We start from the raw sequence: 18,490 nt of genomic DNA, 5'->3' as shown, positions 1-18,490 counted from the left end.
AAGAAATCATTTATTACATAATAATATAAGTTATTGCTTATTATATTAGGTACGTCATTGGAAATCAGCCATTATTATAACACGTATTTATCGGTTAATACGCATAATAATATGTTATTTTGCTCTGTTATACAAACATGATGTAGGCAATCACCGGACCTGCGTGTATTATAATATGCAGAGATGTACGATTTCATGATTTCACTGACTTGTTGAAACTTTTCATGTTTTCATGAGACTTTTCAAAAAAATTGAAACTTATGATTTAACACTTTTATATACCTTTAATTTGTTTTGTATATGATTCAATAGCTTTTTTTACACATCTAAATAATATTGTCAAATTATTTAAAAGTGATTTATATATTAATGTAATTACCTATTAGATGCTGGCCATCTTAATTTCATTTAAATGGTAATCATTGAATACTAATAATAATTATATTGAAATTTGAAGCAGTGTTTAATTATTTATTTTCCTAGTAATTTATCGATTTTCCAATAGAAGCTAATATTAACTTTTAAAACCAAACTTAGACTAAAAATAATAATAAACCTAATATATTTAATGAATAATAATTGGTTTTTCTCGAATTCATGACGAATAACAAAGGCAGTAAATCAAAGACAACAAATTAAATATTTCAAGGACGTAAACAAACTATAAAAACTAATTATTACTAAATAATAGATTTATCGTACTATCATAGTTGTAGCAAACTATATATCTTAGTTCGTGGCAACTATATAGCAAATAACAATTTAGTTGTAGAAAATTATCATAATAACAATTAACAGCGGACACCAGTGGTACCATAATACCTACTACAATTACAATCATAGATATTTAAACAATTGTCTATTACCTATCTATTAGTGTATGCGTACAATTATGAAATTCAATTTTTGGTATTGAAAAGTTTCAATACTTTTCATTTCAATAGCCTTGAAACTTTTCAAATTTCATGAAAAGTTTCACTTAAAAATGTCTGAAACTTTTCAGCCTCACATTTCTGATTATATGTGTATTGTCACGCCGTTGTCTACGACCAGTCCTCTTTAATCATGTCGGACGCTTTTTCCGCGATCATGATCGTCGGGGCGTTGGTGTGAGCCGCCGGCACTTCCGGCATGATCGACGCGTCCACCACTCTCAGGCCGCTCACGCCGTGCACGCGCAACCTCGGGTCGACGACGGCCGTCGGATCTGTGGCAGGTCCCATCTTACACGTGCCGGACAGGTGATAGATCGTAAACGATATCTGTCTGGCGGCACATTTCCAGTACGCGTCCGTGTCGAACACGTGTTGCGCGCAACCGGGAATCGGCGTTTCCAGGATCGTGGCGTTGAGTGACCTCATCGGACCCGTGCGCAGCATCTGCTGGACGAGCCGGACTCCGGCCACGATCACGTCCAGGTCGGCATCGTCGGCGAAATAGTTGGGGTCGATCAGCGGGTGGTGGAACGGGTTGGCGTCCCTCAGCCACACGCGGCCGCGGCTCTTGGGACGCATCACCATCGGGAACACAGTGAACCCGTCCATAGCCTCGGTGGCCCGATACACTGCGTCGTACAGATCGGCCCTCATGCCGCACAGCTTGGGCATCAGCTCGTGGGACGAGTACGTTCCTGATATCAGCAGCAACTCAAGATTGGGATGTCCGTCTCTCGACCCGGGCCTATCCACGTCAAAAAACGCCAGGGCCTCGGCGCCTCCCGGCACCGTGTTAAGTCCATTGCCGTACCGTAAGTAATCGTTCATGGCGTTCGGATCTTCCAAAGAATTTCTCAGACGGATCGAAATGGATTCGTTTATCGTTACGACCAGACTGCCGAGTGACACGTGGTCCATCAGGTTCTCGCCGACCGGCAAGTCTTTCACCAACGGGATCCGGATGTCCGCCAAGTGTTGCTTGGGCCCGATTCCGGACAGCATGAGCAGTTGCGGCGTGTTTATGGCCCCACCGGAAACGATCACTTCCTTCCGCACAAACACCCTGTGTTTCTTTCGATTCGATACAAACTCCACTCCGATCGCCTTGTTTGACAATTGGTCTATCAGTATCCGCGTTACCATGCTCTGCTTTTTCACGTGCAGGTTCGGTCTTTTTTTCGCAGGAAACAGAAATGCCGTATTTGTACTCCAACGGCGACCGTTCTTCATGGTGGCCTGAAATTTAAAAAAAAATCTTTTTTTATTCGTCTACAATATTATAAAATTAAGTTGTATAATTATGTAAAATACTACAATTTTGAAAAAACCCATTACTTACTTTACAATTATAATGAAAACCACAAAATGGTACGCTGACATTCTCTTAATATTATAAATTGAAGCCACTAATCAGAGAAGAATTATAATATTGATTTTTTTTATTATCTTTGAAACTAATTAATTTAATTAATGCATCGATGTGGAATTATACATAATATAACTATATACCCATAATCTATACTGCAGGCTAGTTGGTTGAGGATTAGTGTCTCTGATATTTTAATTATAGGTACCTATGTGGGATTTTAATTATTCTTTTAAATACAATTTAAATCTCTATAAAAGATACCCAATGCTTTTAACATAAAACTAGTGAAATAAAATACATTTTTAAATTATATAGTATTATATTTATTATCCTATATAGGTATATAGTATACTTATAAATAGCTAGCTGAATAACCAGGCTTCGCCCGAGTGTAAAATATTTGTGTATCGCCATACAGCTCTCCATTCCCGTCTATAATATCTTGCCGTAAAATATCTTAGACTTATGAGATTAATATAATGGACAAATTGCACGCCTTAAGCTATCATTATTTAGGCTCTACGTTGATCAAGTCAGTGAGTCAGTCAGGACCATAGACCTATAAACTAATGGACAGCGCTTCCACTCCGCCCTACCCTCAATGCACGGCAATCATATAAGAGAAAGAAAGAAGAAAGAACGAAGAGAGAAAAGAGAGAAAAAACATAAAAGGGGTAATCATAGACACATAAAACTAATATTGTATTTCCCCCACGTTATCTTTTCTCTTTTAATCTATATCGTACCCTTGATCTCTCTCTCTATACGCGCTGTTCATTAGTTTATAGGTCTATGGTCAGGACACGTTCGATTATATTATATTAGAGCCTTTCACCCATCCCACCCATCCCGTCCGACACCACCCGTGAGATACGCATGTGATTATGCGATCAGTATATTTTCGGGTAGGCAATCCATCTGCACGTGCGTACTTCATTACGAATGTCTTATTAACTTTAATAATAACAAACAAATAATCACGTAAATGACGCTATTACGTTTATATAGTTAGATAAAATAGCGTCAGATATAACGTGTCAATAGAAGGCCGTTCCTCGTTTTTCCTGAAATAATTTTTATATTATTTCTCGAAATTGTATATTAGATTATTAGAATAATATATTGAATTGAAATCTACTATATTTTGCAATTATTATAAGACATTTAAAATTACGCTTTGATATTATTACCTAGGTATTAAAATAAAATACTTATAGGTATATAATTTGGGTTTGTTCGTGTATGAATATACATAAAAATAGTTGGCTTTCGAGTTTTGGCAACCTTAAAACTCCTTAATAACTAATTATTAAAACTAACGATTTAGTATAATTATCTAGTAGTATCATCTACCCCACTAGTCAAGTTTTAATATATTTATTACTAGTGTAAACACTATAGGTACTATATACAATTATCTATAGGTACATAATCATTAATATAATTATATTTTTATATTTTGCACGTGTAATGTGCAGTGCGCGTGTTTCAGTTTTTGATAATAATGATAATTATACACTCAGTACATTTTAAACCAATTAAACTTGTTTATAGTTTTTTGTTTAGATTTATATCATAATAATAAATTTTAATAAGCTTGAATAAATTGTAGGTATATTCTAGTTATGTTTTTTGTAAGGAAAATACATAGGTAATATAACAATACACGTAATATATCCATTTTATTGTGAGATGGAGTAGTTATCAATTTATAATATCTATAATAATATATTATTATTTATAGATTAAAAATATTATATAAATATTAAAATTAATATATTTTTTTTTTTTATTGAACATTAAGTCCGGCAACTATGGCCATTAGCTGTTTGTTTTGTTTGTAGAGGAGGATATTGTAGGCTGATAAACACATGTGTTTTAGTTTGGCAGAATTTTTCAGTGGGTATCCGTAGGTATTTGCCATGCCCGGGTGGGAAATGGTGGCCTCTCTATCCAGGCACCGTGACTGCCCGAAGAGAAGTGCCGCCCGAGGCCGAGAATCGAACCGTCGACGGTGCGCGTTGCAACCGACGCCTTAGTCCACTCGGCCACTCTGCCCCCAAAAATTAATATTAATTTTTATACGAAGGACATAATCAAACATTTGGGAAACAAGTGTAGCACCTTTACGTTAAAATATATATTAATACAAATTTATGAAATCCTAGAATCAAGTCATATGAGTGGTAGATGCTTACAAAACAACACAAAAGTAATTTCATTGATTATAAATATTGATTCTACGTATCATGTTTGTATAATTAATGGTAATATACTAATATAAGTACACAGCAAAATGTAATATTTATGATGTTTTAAAACATAAGAGGACTCCTCACCCACATTCAAGGACGTCCGCAGGGGGGGGGGGGGTATCAATGAGTGAATAATTTAGAAAGATTTAATTGTATAAATTACCTAAAATTATGAAATCAATGTAACATTTTATTTATTAAAAAAAAATGCATTTGATAATTTTAACGTAACAGTTAATTTAAATTAATTCTAAAAGATTAAGTTTTAACTAACTATGTACGTATTACGTATAATTCATAAATACATTTTACATTCCCTACCTATATGAAAGAATACACGTCACAAACAATATTTTATCACTCATCAGAAAGTAAAACCAGAAATGTAAAAAACTAAATATTTTTTATGTTTATTTATATAGGGTTGCCATTTATTACATATTATATTATACTCGGTATTATAATATAATTATCTAAAACATTGCATAAACGTTTTATTACAAATATACTTATAAAAAAAAAAACGAATCTTTGGCCGCAATGTTATATAACAATAATAAATTATTAACTATACGTATATATTATGTCGTGTTTATTTATATTTACCTGTAAATAATTGATCCCGACTTGTTTCTCCCCGTTGACGTCTACAACAGGAAGTCCGATTTGCGACCCGGCTTCCACAAAAGCCTTAGCTATTGGCGTCCTGTACGGGACGTCGGACACCGACAACAATCCGTTTTTTCCGTGATAACCCGGGTCGGCCTGAGACAAGTTGGCGTTTTCCGATTTGATGAAATATTTCAGAACGTTGTTATAATCCCAACCTTAAACACGTATTAAAATGTAGTTTTTTTTTAGTCTTTAAACTCGGTCTCTATGAAATGACTGCAAATTATTTAATTCTAGTGGCCGTTAATTGGACTCACGGTTAACGGACTCATCTTATACGCCTGTTGGACTCGATCAGGCTTGTCTCAATTTACATGCATATTCTAACACATAGGAAAAATTCATCTTTTGGTCTCACTGGTTAATGGGGTCAATGTATATTTTTAAGGGCACATCATATTTTATTCAATTTTATTGATTTTATTGAATATATTATTATGGCGATTAATACTATCTCTCCGACTTATCACATTGAAAAATATTAAAGTTATTGGAAATATTTTTCATACATAGTTTGAAATCATTACGAAACAACATTTTAGAAAAATAAATATTTTCTATTTTCATCATTAATCATTATCAATGTTCATGTTTTTTTTTTATAAATGATGACATATATTTGAAATACATAAATAATCACATAATAATGAATACTTATTTGTTTGTACATAGCCAAATTTAAATTTTTATGACAATGATGCATATAGATATCATTTTATTCTATTGAACTTTTCGCATTATTCACTATTTCGATTAATGAACACAAATACCTACTCTGGTAGTCTGGTGTCAGTCTGGTGTCAAAGTGAGTCCAATAAACGTCGAGTCGGCGACTACTGTATAATTCAGATACAATTTGTAAATTTACCTGTATTTCCCATATCCGCCCAACCGTCGTAATCCTTTTTGTTACCACGTGTATATATCATGTAATTCAATACGCTACTGCCACCCATGACTTTGCCCCTAGGAAATTTGCACTGATTGCCGTCGAAACCTATACATTTCAAACGTCCAACGTTTATTGTGAGTATAAACAATTTACTCTTTTAATCGATTTCAAAATATTACCTAAGCACGAGTTTTTCATCGGCACTGTCTTATATTTCCAATTGGCCTTGGAAAATTGCAAAAACGGAGCGGTCAAAGGTATGTCCATGATGTGTGAGGCGTGTTGTCCGGCTTCGATCAACAGCACCTGCCATTTTTGGACCTGATCGTAACAAATACAAGAATAGCCGTCATTGGGAGAACAGTAGTATAATTGATAAAAAAATTAAAACACTGAAGGTGGAAATCACATCAATGTCGTTTGAATTTAAATATTATAATATCTTCGGTAGGTACACTCACTTCGGACAATCGGCTCGCCACTACCGATCCGGCACTTCCGGCACCGACGACGATGAAATCGTATTCCGGGAAAACTTTTGCCTGATTGACGGTTTCGTGTGATTCCCATTCTAAAGTTTCAGCAAAGTACATCAACCCGGATTCGAATAATGGCGGAAATCCTGCAGTGCTTGTTGATTTAGACCCATAAAATATAAATAAATACAATGAAATTCGCAGATGAATCGATTGTGAAATCATTTTGAAAATGCCGCGCTTCCTTTTATTTTTCTTAAAAAAATTATATGAACCACTATTATTTGTACTATTTATCGTATTATTATAAGAGAGTTGGTACTTAGTGTATTCATCAAAAATGTATATATTTTAGAACACAACTTTAAGGATCACTTCAGGAATAACTAACATCACGTCACGTGTACAATTTTTCTTTAAACATAGTTGGGCTACCTCTGAATTACTACTGAGACGCGGCAAACTCATAAATTATCCTATGCTTGTGTTTATTATGATTATTTTGCTAATTATAAAATATTAGGAATTTATGCATGAAGGTCGCCTGATAAAAACTAGTTTTTTTGTAAGCAAGTTTTTTCGATTTTGCTCATAAGTGTCTCAATAAGACTTAGAAATTGATACCATAAGTTGAAAATATTGAAATTTTTTAACAGTATACTGAGCAAGAATGTATAGCTTTCTTTTTCGTCATATATATATATTATTATTTATGAAAGCCTCGGCATCTAAGGCCATTGGCTGCATCAACTATATAAAGGTTCACATTTTTTCTTAAATTACAAAATATTAATTAACTTGATCTTATTTATGCATGTCATTGTGTTTTTTATGTTGTCTGGATGGAGGGCTTCTGAGGGAATGTTTGGTACCCCTGCTTCCCGTTTATCCGTTTCAAAAGAGAGGCGTTCTGATATGATGTGTTTGATTGTGAGAGGTGTGCACTGGCACATATAGGGGGTCTTTCCTCTTCATCAGGTACTGGTGGGTTAACGATGTGTGTCCAATTTGCATTCTGTCGATAGTCTATTTTCCTTGTGATGTCCGGTGGTGAGGGTTATACGAGGATGGTGTTTTTAATTTAGTTTAGTTTTGAAGAACCTTGTGTCCAAGCCCGTAGCCATAATATGTTGTTCGAAATTAATTTGGTTTTAGATTTAGCGTCGTGTAAGGTAAAACAATTGAGTTTTATGGCATCCGAAGAGGTTATTGCATTGCGTGCTTTATTTTTAATTTTATTTATTATAATATTTTTTTTATTAAAAATATCAAGAAATAACAATGGAAGTTTCTGTTTTTTCGAATTTATAAACTAAATTATAAACTGTAGTTAATATTGTTACACTATAAATATGTATGGATCGTTTACATATCTGCTACTTATTTACATATTTTATAACTTTATACATATAAATATATTATTATACTATGTACATTGAATAGGTATATTTTAATTGATTAACTTTATACACATAAATATATTATTATATTATTATACTATGTACATTGAATTATATAATATATATAAATTATTAATTAACATTGTATTATTATTATTATTATACTTATTAATAATATTATTCCCACTATAATGTATACATATTATATTTACATAATATAATAGTAGACTTAACGATTTACAAGGATTTTGAGGACTTGGCTTTTTATTTATATATAGATAGCTACACTATATTTATGATAATGGAGGAGACTGGAGAACGTGGAATTGTCTGCAGAAATATACTGTGCTTAAATTTAATTACATTTACATTTATTACACAACACATTACATACACAATATATCCAATATACTATATAATATATTATATGAAATTTACCTATATGATAACAGATAAACAGTAACTATATAATTAGTTTGTATAATTGTATAATAATAATTACGACCTTGGGTGGAGACTCTTTTGCACACATATTAATGTATATTTTAAATTTACGACAACTCATTTGCGCACAAAATAGTGAACAATGAAAACCAGCTGGTAGGTTGATAAAGGACAAAGTTGGTTCAGGCGTTTGAAAAAAAATAAAGTGTTATTAAAAGAATATTCGAAAAATGATTCTGAAATTGGAAGGTGGCTTAAAAACTTTTTCGTTTTACCTTATTTAAACTCTAATGGACTATTCAGGACTAAAATAATTGCAATAGCTCCTTGTAATATAAGTATGGATTTTCCAGACTATAGGTATATTAAAAAATTATATTGATTTTGATGCTGATTTTAGGCCAAATTATGGCGTAGAAAACTAGACATTAGCCCAAGAACAACAAACGGAGCTGAAAATGTTCACATGCACTTCAATAGTCAATTTTATGCCCCCCACACTCACATTCAACAAATTATTCAAATACTAATGGAAATACTAATGCCGATTTAAAAATAAATAAAGAAAATACCCGCGCTTAGAATAGAAATATTAAAAAAACTAAATTATATGAAAAATATATGAACAAACTATGAAAAAATATGAATAAAATATGAAAAAAATATGTAAAAATGATAGTACCTAATTGTAATTTATTTAATTTGTAATTTGACAAAATAGTGAATAATGGCTTTCTAAGGAACCTGTTCTTAAATAAATAGTTCAAACGATATTTTTAAATCCACCAGTCATAGGTATAACATACAAGTTATAAGTCATAAAACATCAGAATATTATGAGACAGAAAGTCCTAAGCCTTATAAGTTGAAGGAAAATGTGGTTTGAGTATAATAATTTCCCACCATCAGTAATGAACAATTCGAAAATTTGGAGATATGCCGATTATGTAGTTTTCTATTGTTCGTAAATTGTGCGTAAATGAGTTGTAAAAAAGGTAAATGTTCGCAAATGAGTTGTAACCCGACCTTGCATTGATTTGTGGATTACTAATTTACTATACTTACCCGAGTTAAAAGTTAAAATTCGAATAAAATACATTAATTAATAATAATACCTGTTTTATATTTTAATATTCAGTAAACTCTCGATAAGTTAAAACTTAAAGGGAGCGAAAACATTTTTTATAAGTATCAAAAAATGTAAAAAACTTATCGAGTTCTGTAGTTGTAAAAATATTTTAGTGTAATAGTATTTTCAAGGGAATTTTAATTTAGTTTGAAATGGCTGAATACTCGAGATATCGACGCTCAACATTTGAAGAATTCACTGTATATGTTTATAGTATTGTTCTACATTCATCACGGTTCTACATTTAAAAAATAAAAAATTAATCAACATCATTGTTTCAGTAAATCATATGTAATAACTAACAAGTAAAAATAATACTTCAGTCAGTAGATAGTTAGTAGTTACTAACTTAAGTAGATTAGTATAACACATTTGTTTTTATCCAACAAAAGTTTTTTTTTTAAATTTAAAAATAAATCAATGATATTTTTCATCAATTTTGTATTAATATTTGAAAAACACAATAAAAAAAAAAAAAAACAGCGTTTTAAACGGATATTTTTTCTTCATGTTGAACATGATATATACTTCGTATCTCCAACGTATACGTTACCTATATAGGTACCTTGAAATTTTCCAAAAAAGTATCAACTTTTCGAAATAATTCGTATTTGATGCACTGCGTATATTATAAAGTGACTTAGACGGATTAAGTCTCTCAAAAACCTATCCAAGCTCTAAAAAAGTAATTGAAAATATAAAATTGTAGCCTTGGATTGGAGTAATATGGTAATGATAAAAATCGAGATATATTACATGTACAACTTACCTACAAATAAAAACAATACAACATCAATATAATAATAGTGTCCAACTGTAAAACTTACTTAAATAAGATAAAAAAATGTTTGGAGTTCGTGAAGACATGGTCGAGAACACCGAACTGTATGGTCGCGTAAAAGCAGCTACGTAAAAGTTTTTCATCAATCGCCACTCTTGCGAATAGTCAAAAGTTCGAGACCTACGGAAAAACAAGTCGGTTGATTTCACTGCTGTGCCAGTGGTCAGTTCTTAGTAAGTAGCCTATAGACCTAGTGAAGCAGACCATCGTGACCAAAGTTATAAATTATATTATATATAATATATTAACGTATATAATAAATATAATACAAATATTAAGTACTTATGTACTTATGAGAACACTAAAGAGTAAAGACAGACAGAGCAGATAAATGACAATGAGAAGTAGAGAAATGACGCATTGACGCTGCCGCCCACTACTCGAAAGTCACCGATGACCGATAACCAGTATTTCACGTATAACCGATTACAATATTGTGTATCCCAATACTTATTTTTAGATATAACGATACAAAATTACCCATTATTATCATCGTATCGACTAGAGCTAGTGTATTTCTGTAATGTTCCCGTAACGTATTTGGAACATTACACATTTACAAAGTAATGTTTTTATAAAACCATAAATGTAGGTCTATAGGGAACTTAAAATGTACATAACTCATATTTTTGTGGAACATTACAGAAACATTCAGGGAATGTACCATTTTTATGTTAATATTGTAACTTAAAATGTATATTCCTGGAATGTTTGTAACAGTTTCTTGCACGGTGGGATACCTAATATACAAAATATAAATTTAAAAAAAAAAACAATATAAAAATTCAAATAGTTATGATTTATAATGGTCTGAAAAACATACTGTGAACATACAAATGTATACTACTCAGTACTCACTTACCGTAAATTCTGGTTTTTATATCACATCGTAAAAAAAATTTAAAAAAATTTTTGTGTCACCTTATCAGTTATCAGTCCTTCTTATTGCCCTCCAAAACTGTTATATAAAATGCAAATAAATGCAATAAAATGCTATACAAATTAGGTATTATCTAAATGAGCGTGGGTTCCGGCGGAATGCCTTGGGTATATTGTTACAATGTTATATATTATATCACTGTATTTTTATAAATTGTTTAATACCTATATTAAATAACTAACGGTGCAATAGACTTATATTTCAGAAAAGAGGTGACAAATTTTATTATTAACCCGTGGCCACAAAAATTTCCCAGTAGTTTTCAAAAGCGACATGAAAAACAAAAGAAAAATTAAGGAAAAACGGGAATTTTTACGCAAAATCTGTTTTCGAGAAAATCGATTTTGGTTTTTGGTGTAACTCTAAAACAAATGACCGTAGGTACATGAAATTTTAACTGAATGTTTATACTAGCATTTTCTATACACCATAACATTTTCCAAATATTTTGACTTATTTTGAGCTGTTTACGAACATTTTCAGTTTCCATTTTTTTTAGTTTTTTTTCTACAAATATCAATAAAATTTTATTTGTTGGGTTGAAAAGCTTGAAAATTTAATACAAGGCTCCTACTATATTGTTACAATGACAATTGATAAATATTAAAAATCCTTAGTCATAGTTTTTATTTATAAACATTTAAAGTTCAAATATTTACAAAATACGAAAAAATCACGAAAATTAGCAAATTATTTTGAGTTGAGAATTCATAAAAATTTTTCTTTTTCAATCTAAGATTTGAAAATGTAATACAAGATTATCCATACGTTTATCTACCTTTATCAAATAAAAAATCTCTTCAAGAAAGTCAAATTAAATTTTTATGAGCGTTTGAAATTCATATTTTTACATTTGATATTCACTCGATTTCTTGTTTAACGATTTTCATATTTTGTTGTAATTAAAAAAAACGTATGACTGTAGACACTTAAAAATTTCACTGGATGTTTGTATTAGCTGCAAGGCTCCTGATATATTGATACAATAGCAGTTGAAAAATATTGAAAATACATAGGCACAATATTTTTTTATAAGCATTTAAAGTTCAAATTTTGACTAAATGTATCAAATTTAAAATGTAATAATTATTTTGTAGTTAAAAATTTATAAAATGTTCAACTTTTGTAGCTAAGGATTGAAATTAATTCAATTAATTAAAATGAATGATGTAAGGTCCAGTTTTAACTAACTATATCTACGTTTAATTCATAAATATTTTTACATTCTTTGTCTATATGAAAGAAAACATGTCACAAAAATACTTTATAACTAATAGGAGACAAAAAAAAAGAAAATATTTTGCCCTCCCCTTGACAAAATTCTGCGAATACCCTTGCCCGCGGGCCGTAGGTTGGACATCCCTGGTCTATTCGCTTGTTAGTTAACAGTAGGTAGGTACATTATATAGTTATTAGTAGGGCTGTGAATTTAATGCACTAAAAAACCTTAAAAAATGCATTAAAAATGTCAAAAATATGCAATAAAATATGCACTTAAAATGCAAAAAAAAAAGAATATAAAATGCCAAAAATTATAGTATAATATTGTACCATCCGTACTAAAAATATCACCGCCAAATTCATTGACGTACTTTCGTAATGTTGACGAGAAAAGCGGTTTTGATTTCGGCATTTTACTGTTAACACACTTCACTGTACACTCGCGAACGCCGAATAGGTACTTAACGATATTATACTGAAATACCTACTAATAACTTAATCTGGAAATTCGTGACTGATATACGATATGCCACAATAACTTATCTAAGTTATCTAGTTGTCTAGAAATTGCCTTATTTTATCGAATCGTTATCTTTACCTAACCCGTATATAGCGTGTGACTTGTGTAAAATATTATTTAATAAAATATAAATTTGACATAATATATACAGCCCGTGTAAAATAAAAAAAAATGTTTTCAAACAAGTGCATTTTTTTTTGGTGATTGTAATCCTAACCTAACCAAAATCACCGAACTATAATATTATACTATAATTTTTGGCATTTTATATTCCTTTTTTTTTGCATTTTAAGTGCATATTTTAATGCATTTTTTAAGGTTTTTTAGTGCATTAAATTCACAACCCTATTGATAAAATTATAACACAAACATTGTAAAGAAGGGTACCCATAAAATAAATTTCTGGTTTTATTAAGCTATATTATGGATTTTGAGTATACAGGGAGAAATGTGTAAGTTATGTTCGGTTGGGTATTTTATTATAAAGGTGTTTTATGCGCCCATTACCCATACATTTATTTACCAAGTGTAAATTCCACTGCACACTGGTATCCACAATATAAAATAAATACATTAAAAGTACCTACACATAGTTACAATAATAGTAACAATATTGAGATATTTTCATACAAGTGACATATTAAATAAATTATACAAATATTCTACATTTTTTGCCCCAACTTGAGGTATAATATTATTATATCAATAATGGTCTTTAGAAAAATTAACGCGCTCAAAATTCTAATGCTGCGGGCCGACGAGAACGATAAACATATTACTGGCCGGCTAGTAGTAATACACGTCGTCGTCGTCTGGGAGATTTTCTCGGAGATCGGTCTCTGTGTTGGACGATTTGTATTTAGCTCATTAGCAATTCTCGATTAAATCCCAACGTACACGTATACATATTATCTTCGCTCAAACAAAAGATGGCAACTAACTATTATAACATCGACGCTGTAAACGTCATATTGCTCGAAATCTTAGAAGACATTGTTGTCAACATTATGGATGGCACTTACACTGACGAAACAGACAAATATCTCGTGGGTTTAGTTACCCTTCTTCTGTCTGCCATTGATTCGGGCGCTACTACTGCGAGTGGCGACGATCAGACCCCAGAGTCGGAGCCTGAAGGATAAAATCCGATTCTTGGAGGCGCAGATAGACAGGAGTTCGACGAAGACGCCGAGGAGTCCGTCTCCTTGCACAGTGATGGATTGCCGAGTGGCGATGCGCTGTCATCTGCAGCAGAGTCGGAGCTTGCTCCGATCCCAAAGGCAGCACCGCTCGGCAACAACAACACTGTCCAGGAAGACGACAATTCGAAAATTTCAGAAGCAGAAGAGGACCATTCCGTTTTGTTGGCAAGCAGCTGTACGTCGTCGTGTGGGTACGCGCCGTCCTCGGCGTCGGGGCCTGTCGATCCCACTCCGACTCCTGAGGGCGGACCGCTCGACGACGTTTTGCGTACAGAAGACGTGTTGGATGAGAAAATTGAGCCGGCCAGGGGTATAGTTGTAAAAAATAGTCTTGGTGAGCTGGTCGGTTGGCTGGACCCGGCGGCAGCACCCGGAAAAATCGATCCACCTCATACGAGGTGGAAAAGCGTGAGACGCTTTTTCTGGGCTCTGTGCTGCTGCCGATGAGAACCCGTCCGCAGCTCACCCCTTGGCCGTAGACGACGGGCAGGATGACGGCGACACAGAGGAGGGGAGGATGTGAGAAAGAGCACGGACGGTGCGCGGCGGTAAGTCACCCACGCACGTTCTCCGGTGACCCGCGGCGCGACGGGTGGTTCGCGGGCGTAGCGCGCTCGGTCGTCTTTGACGCACGAGACCCTCTGGCGGCTCGGCGAGCGCCCGGCTGCAGTTACGGTCACGTGGAGCGGCGGCGACGACGGACGACGGCGACGACACGGCGGCTAGTAGTAGAGGTACCGGCGCGGCCAACGATTCCGCCCCGACGGTACACCGACGATGACAACGGCGATGGCGACTCGGTACGACGGCAGCGGCGGAGACCTTGGCACGGGGTGAGTGGTATGGAGATTTGCGTGCTAGGAACACGGGGACGTCAGCGTCGCCGGATCCAAGGAAACTTAACGGTTTCAGGGTCTGGCGGCGCGCGACTTCACCACCGCGGCGGCGGAACGAAGAAGCGGCCGAAGGGACAACGCCAGGGCGAAAATTACCGAGAGTTGAGGATCGCGCTGCGGTCCGCTGACTCTCGCCTTTTCGCCCCGCGGTAATCCCACATTGGCCGCTTCGCTCGTCCCCGCCGGTTCCGCAGCACAAAATCTCGATTCGCTCGCTCCGTGTCTTGGTCTTCGCCGTCCGTCGGCAGAGTCGTCGCGCCGTCGACCGTCAACGCGCACAACATCGCGCACTATAGCCGTCGTTCGTCGCCGACATCCGTGGTCGTTCCGCGGCCGTATCGGTTTGGCCTCGCCGGCTGGGCAAGGTCGTCAAGCGTCCGAGCAAACGCGCCCGCGACATACTCGGCAACCTGCGGGACAGGTCGGGAGTACGTGCAGAGGTGACCAGTGGCCAATAACATTGCATATATCCGCACCAAAATTCGCCATCTTGCATCCTCTCCCCCTTGTTGATTGTGTCCTGACCTCCTGCCCGACGTATTTTTTTTCCTTTTATTTCTTTAAATTATTTCAAATTGTCTAATAATTGTTCATATATTTTAAATTTCGATTTTTTTTTTCTTATTCCCGGCTCTTTTGATATTATGAACATTTAATATATTATTGATAGCCAATGTACTAATTTTTTTCAATCAAAATACTATTTCTGTTTTGAAAAATATTGTTTATACATTTTTGTATTATTTTTTGTTTTTGTTATTAATAAATAAATTTTGTGAAAACAAAAAAATATTGTTTCTTTTTTTATCGTTTTGTCGAGTGTATACCTAATCAATTTTTACAGATTTAACGACTAAAAATTCGTTAAAATATATAATTTAAATAAAAAAATTCGTTAGTTAATTATACAGAGTATAAACGTAGTATAAACGCTACACGGATATTATAATATGTACCAAGAAATATTTAAGCCATCAAACACTAAAGGCGACGAAAACTGTTGAATAAATCATAAAATAACGCATTAAGCCGTGGCGGGAACGACATGGACAGTTTTATAAACTATACTATACGAGGGTTCTAAATAACAATATTATGTATTTGTAGAACGTGCGAACGTCAATATAGTCGAATAGTATATAGTTAATACAAAATAATTTTAAAAAAGGTGGATAAGTGGATGTCGCTCTGCTGTACAGTAGGTTACAAGTGGGTCACTGTAATGAATGGTGTTAAATTCGAATTTTTTTAAATATGTTTTAGGTGAATAGCATTAACTTAATGCAAATGTAAATTCAAATTCAATCAACATTTTTATTATTTTTTTTTTTTAAATAAACACTTTTTTGTACAAATGTTTAATATCCTGTACCCAATATTAATATAAATATAAAAATTAAATTAAAAACCATTTTTAATAAATTGTATACTATAATTTTTGGCATTTTATATTCTTTTTTTTTTGCATTTTAAGTGCATATTTTGCATTTTAAGTGCATATTTTATTGCATATTTTTGACATTTTTTAAGGTTTTATAGTGCTTTAAATTCACAGCCCTAGTTATAATGTACAAGTGCGATAGTGTTATGGTTATTTTTGCTTTTTGCGAGTTCTAACTTATGAAAACTGATTAAATAACCAAATTTATTAAATATTATATTTTTTTTTTTATATAATGAAAACAAATAGTGATTAACCATCATTATTCAATTTTGGTGTAAAAAAAAATAAAAATAACGAAGAAACTGAAAGTGAATCAAGTAATATTGAAAATATTGCAACCGAAGTTGATGTACCAAACGCTTTGCAGACCCAACTTGATACAAATATAGACAATGAATCATTAAAAAATTATTCTCTGGGTATTATCAGCTTATAATAATATGAATGATGCAAAAAAATACGAGTTTTTAAAAAATCCATGGACACCACCCAAAAATTACCAATTTCCCATCGAACAACAAAGGCGGCTGAAATTTCAATAAAATTGGTTAAATCGTTTTCCTTGGCTTGTTATCGCCTTAATAGATCAATTGGAATGTTTGGCAAAAAACACGTCTAAAATACTATGTCACGCGTGTGTTAGACAAAAACAGAAAATCACGGTATCGAATCTCCTTAAATCGTGGGATTGTTGGAATTGAAGTTTGTTAATAACGTTATCGATGATCGCAATTAATACAATAATAATATATTCAATATTCAATCAACGCATTTAGACAATGGAATTAGCGCCATCTATAGTCATCGTTTTAAACTTTTCTACAAGCCGAAAAACGTCAGCCGCTCTCTGACTTTTATCCATAGCTAATAGATAGCGGTGCCGTCGATTTTTGTTTTTGAAATGTTTAAATGGAAATTAATAACATATAATAATATTCTATTCAAGGTTTTAACACGGACCACGCCGGACTGTGACGTGGTTTTAGGCTTTTATCACAGTGATTAGCATGTTATCGCTGGACGCTGATTCGTTATTTGTTTACCATGAACTACTATAATATCCGTCCGTGGTAGTTTTTGTAGTTCATGATGTATAGTGTTTACCCCTTATTTTTAAATAATCCACATGAGATTAATTACAGATAATTGTATATTTATATTCCTATTTTTGTATTTTACCTGCCTTAACATATCATATAATTTTTAAATAATTCTTATTGTGTAAATTCTTCTACAATATCTTTCCAACGATATATCTATCTATCTCATACTATGGCGAAGTTATTAGTACGACAAAAAAGTGATTGTATAATATGTATTAATATAGAATATAGATATTATGTTATCTTCCGGTTACCGCAGAATCACCTGATCGAATAAACATGTAAATATTGTAAACAATTGTATATTGAGCTGGTTAAAAAGTATACAATCGATCGTTACATGTCAACTGAACGTCTGAATTTATAGCATTAAATAGATCGATGATATTTGATCATCGATAGTAAGATTAAGCCCAATCGGAAAAAACGGTTACCTACAACTTACCCCTTCTTTTTATTTGTACTTAATTTCCGCGGTATTTAACTGAGCACTGATAAGTAAGTAAGTGACAGTCGGTAGAACTTTTTTGATTTCGGACACATCGGCCTCACTCATAGTTGTCATTTTCAGGTCTTTATCATTTTTTGGACAAGTGCTTATCACTCGGATCGCACTCCCACATGATAAGGTTATCGTATGTTACCAGACATTTGGTATCTGGTAAGTTAGTAACAGCGGTCAGATTCCAAAGACTGTTGTTCTTGCTGGTGTTTTAACTTTTAAGTGTGTGTGTTTGTTGACAATTTTTCG

At 33.4% G+C, this 18,490-nt stretch overlaps 1 protein-coding gene and 1 pseudogene across 1 annotated transcript; one reads left to right on the top strand and one right to left on the bottom strand.

The window, feature by feature from the left end:
- Window positions 1-449: 449 nt before the first annotated feature.
- LOC132944929 (glucose dehydrogenase [FAD, quinone]-like) lies at window positions 450-7,849 on the bottom strand. The gene is made up of 5 exons (XM_061014489.1): window positions 6,585-7,849; window positions 6,303-6,444; window positions 6,100-6,228; window positions 5,166-5,386; window positions 450-2,171 (listed from the first exon to the last, which is right to left on the bottom strand). Exons 1-5 carry the CDS (start codon window positions 6,822-6,824, stop codon window positions 1,044-1,046), a joined length of 1,860 nt encoding a protein of 619 aa, XP_060870472.1. The 5' UTR covers window positions 6,825-7,849; the 3' UTR covers window positions 450-1,043.
- A 6,174-nt stretch (window positions 7,850-14,023) lies between these two features.
- On the top strand, window positions 14,024-14,743 carry LOC132944699 (uncharacterized; annotated as a pseudogene).
- Window positions 14,744-18,490: the final 3,747 nt, after the last annotated feature.

Source organism: Metopolophium dirhodum, chromosome 5 (genome assembly GCF_019925205.1).
Source record: "Metopolophium dirhodum isolate CAU chromosome 5, ASM1992520v1, whole genome shotgun sequence".
Lineage (NCBI taxonomy): Eukaryota > Metazoa > Arthropoda > Insecta > Hemiptera > Aphididae > Metopolophium > Metopolophium dirhodum.
The sequence above is the reverse complement of the archived record's forward strand: the minus strand, read 5'-3'. Positions and strand labels throughout refer to the sequence as shown.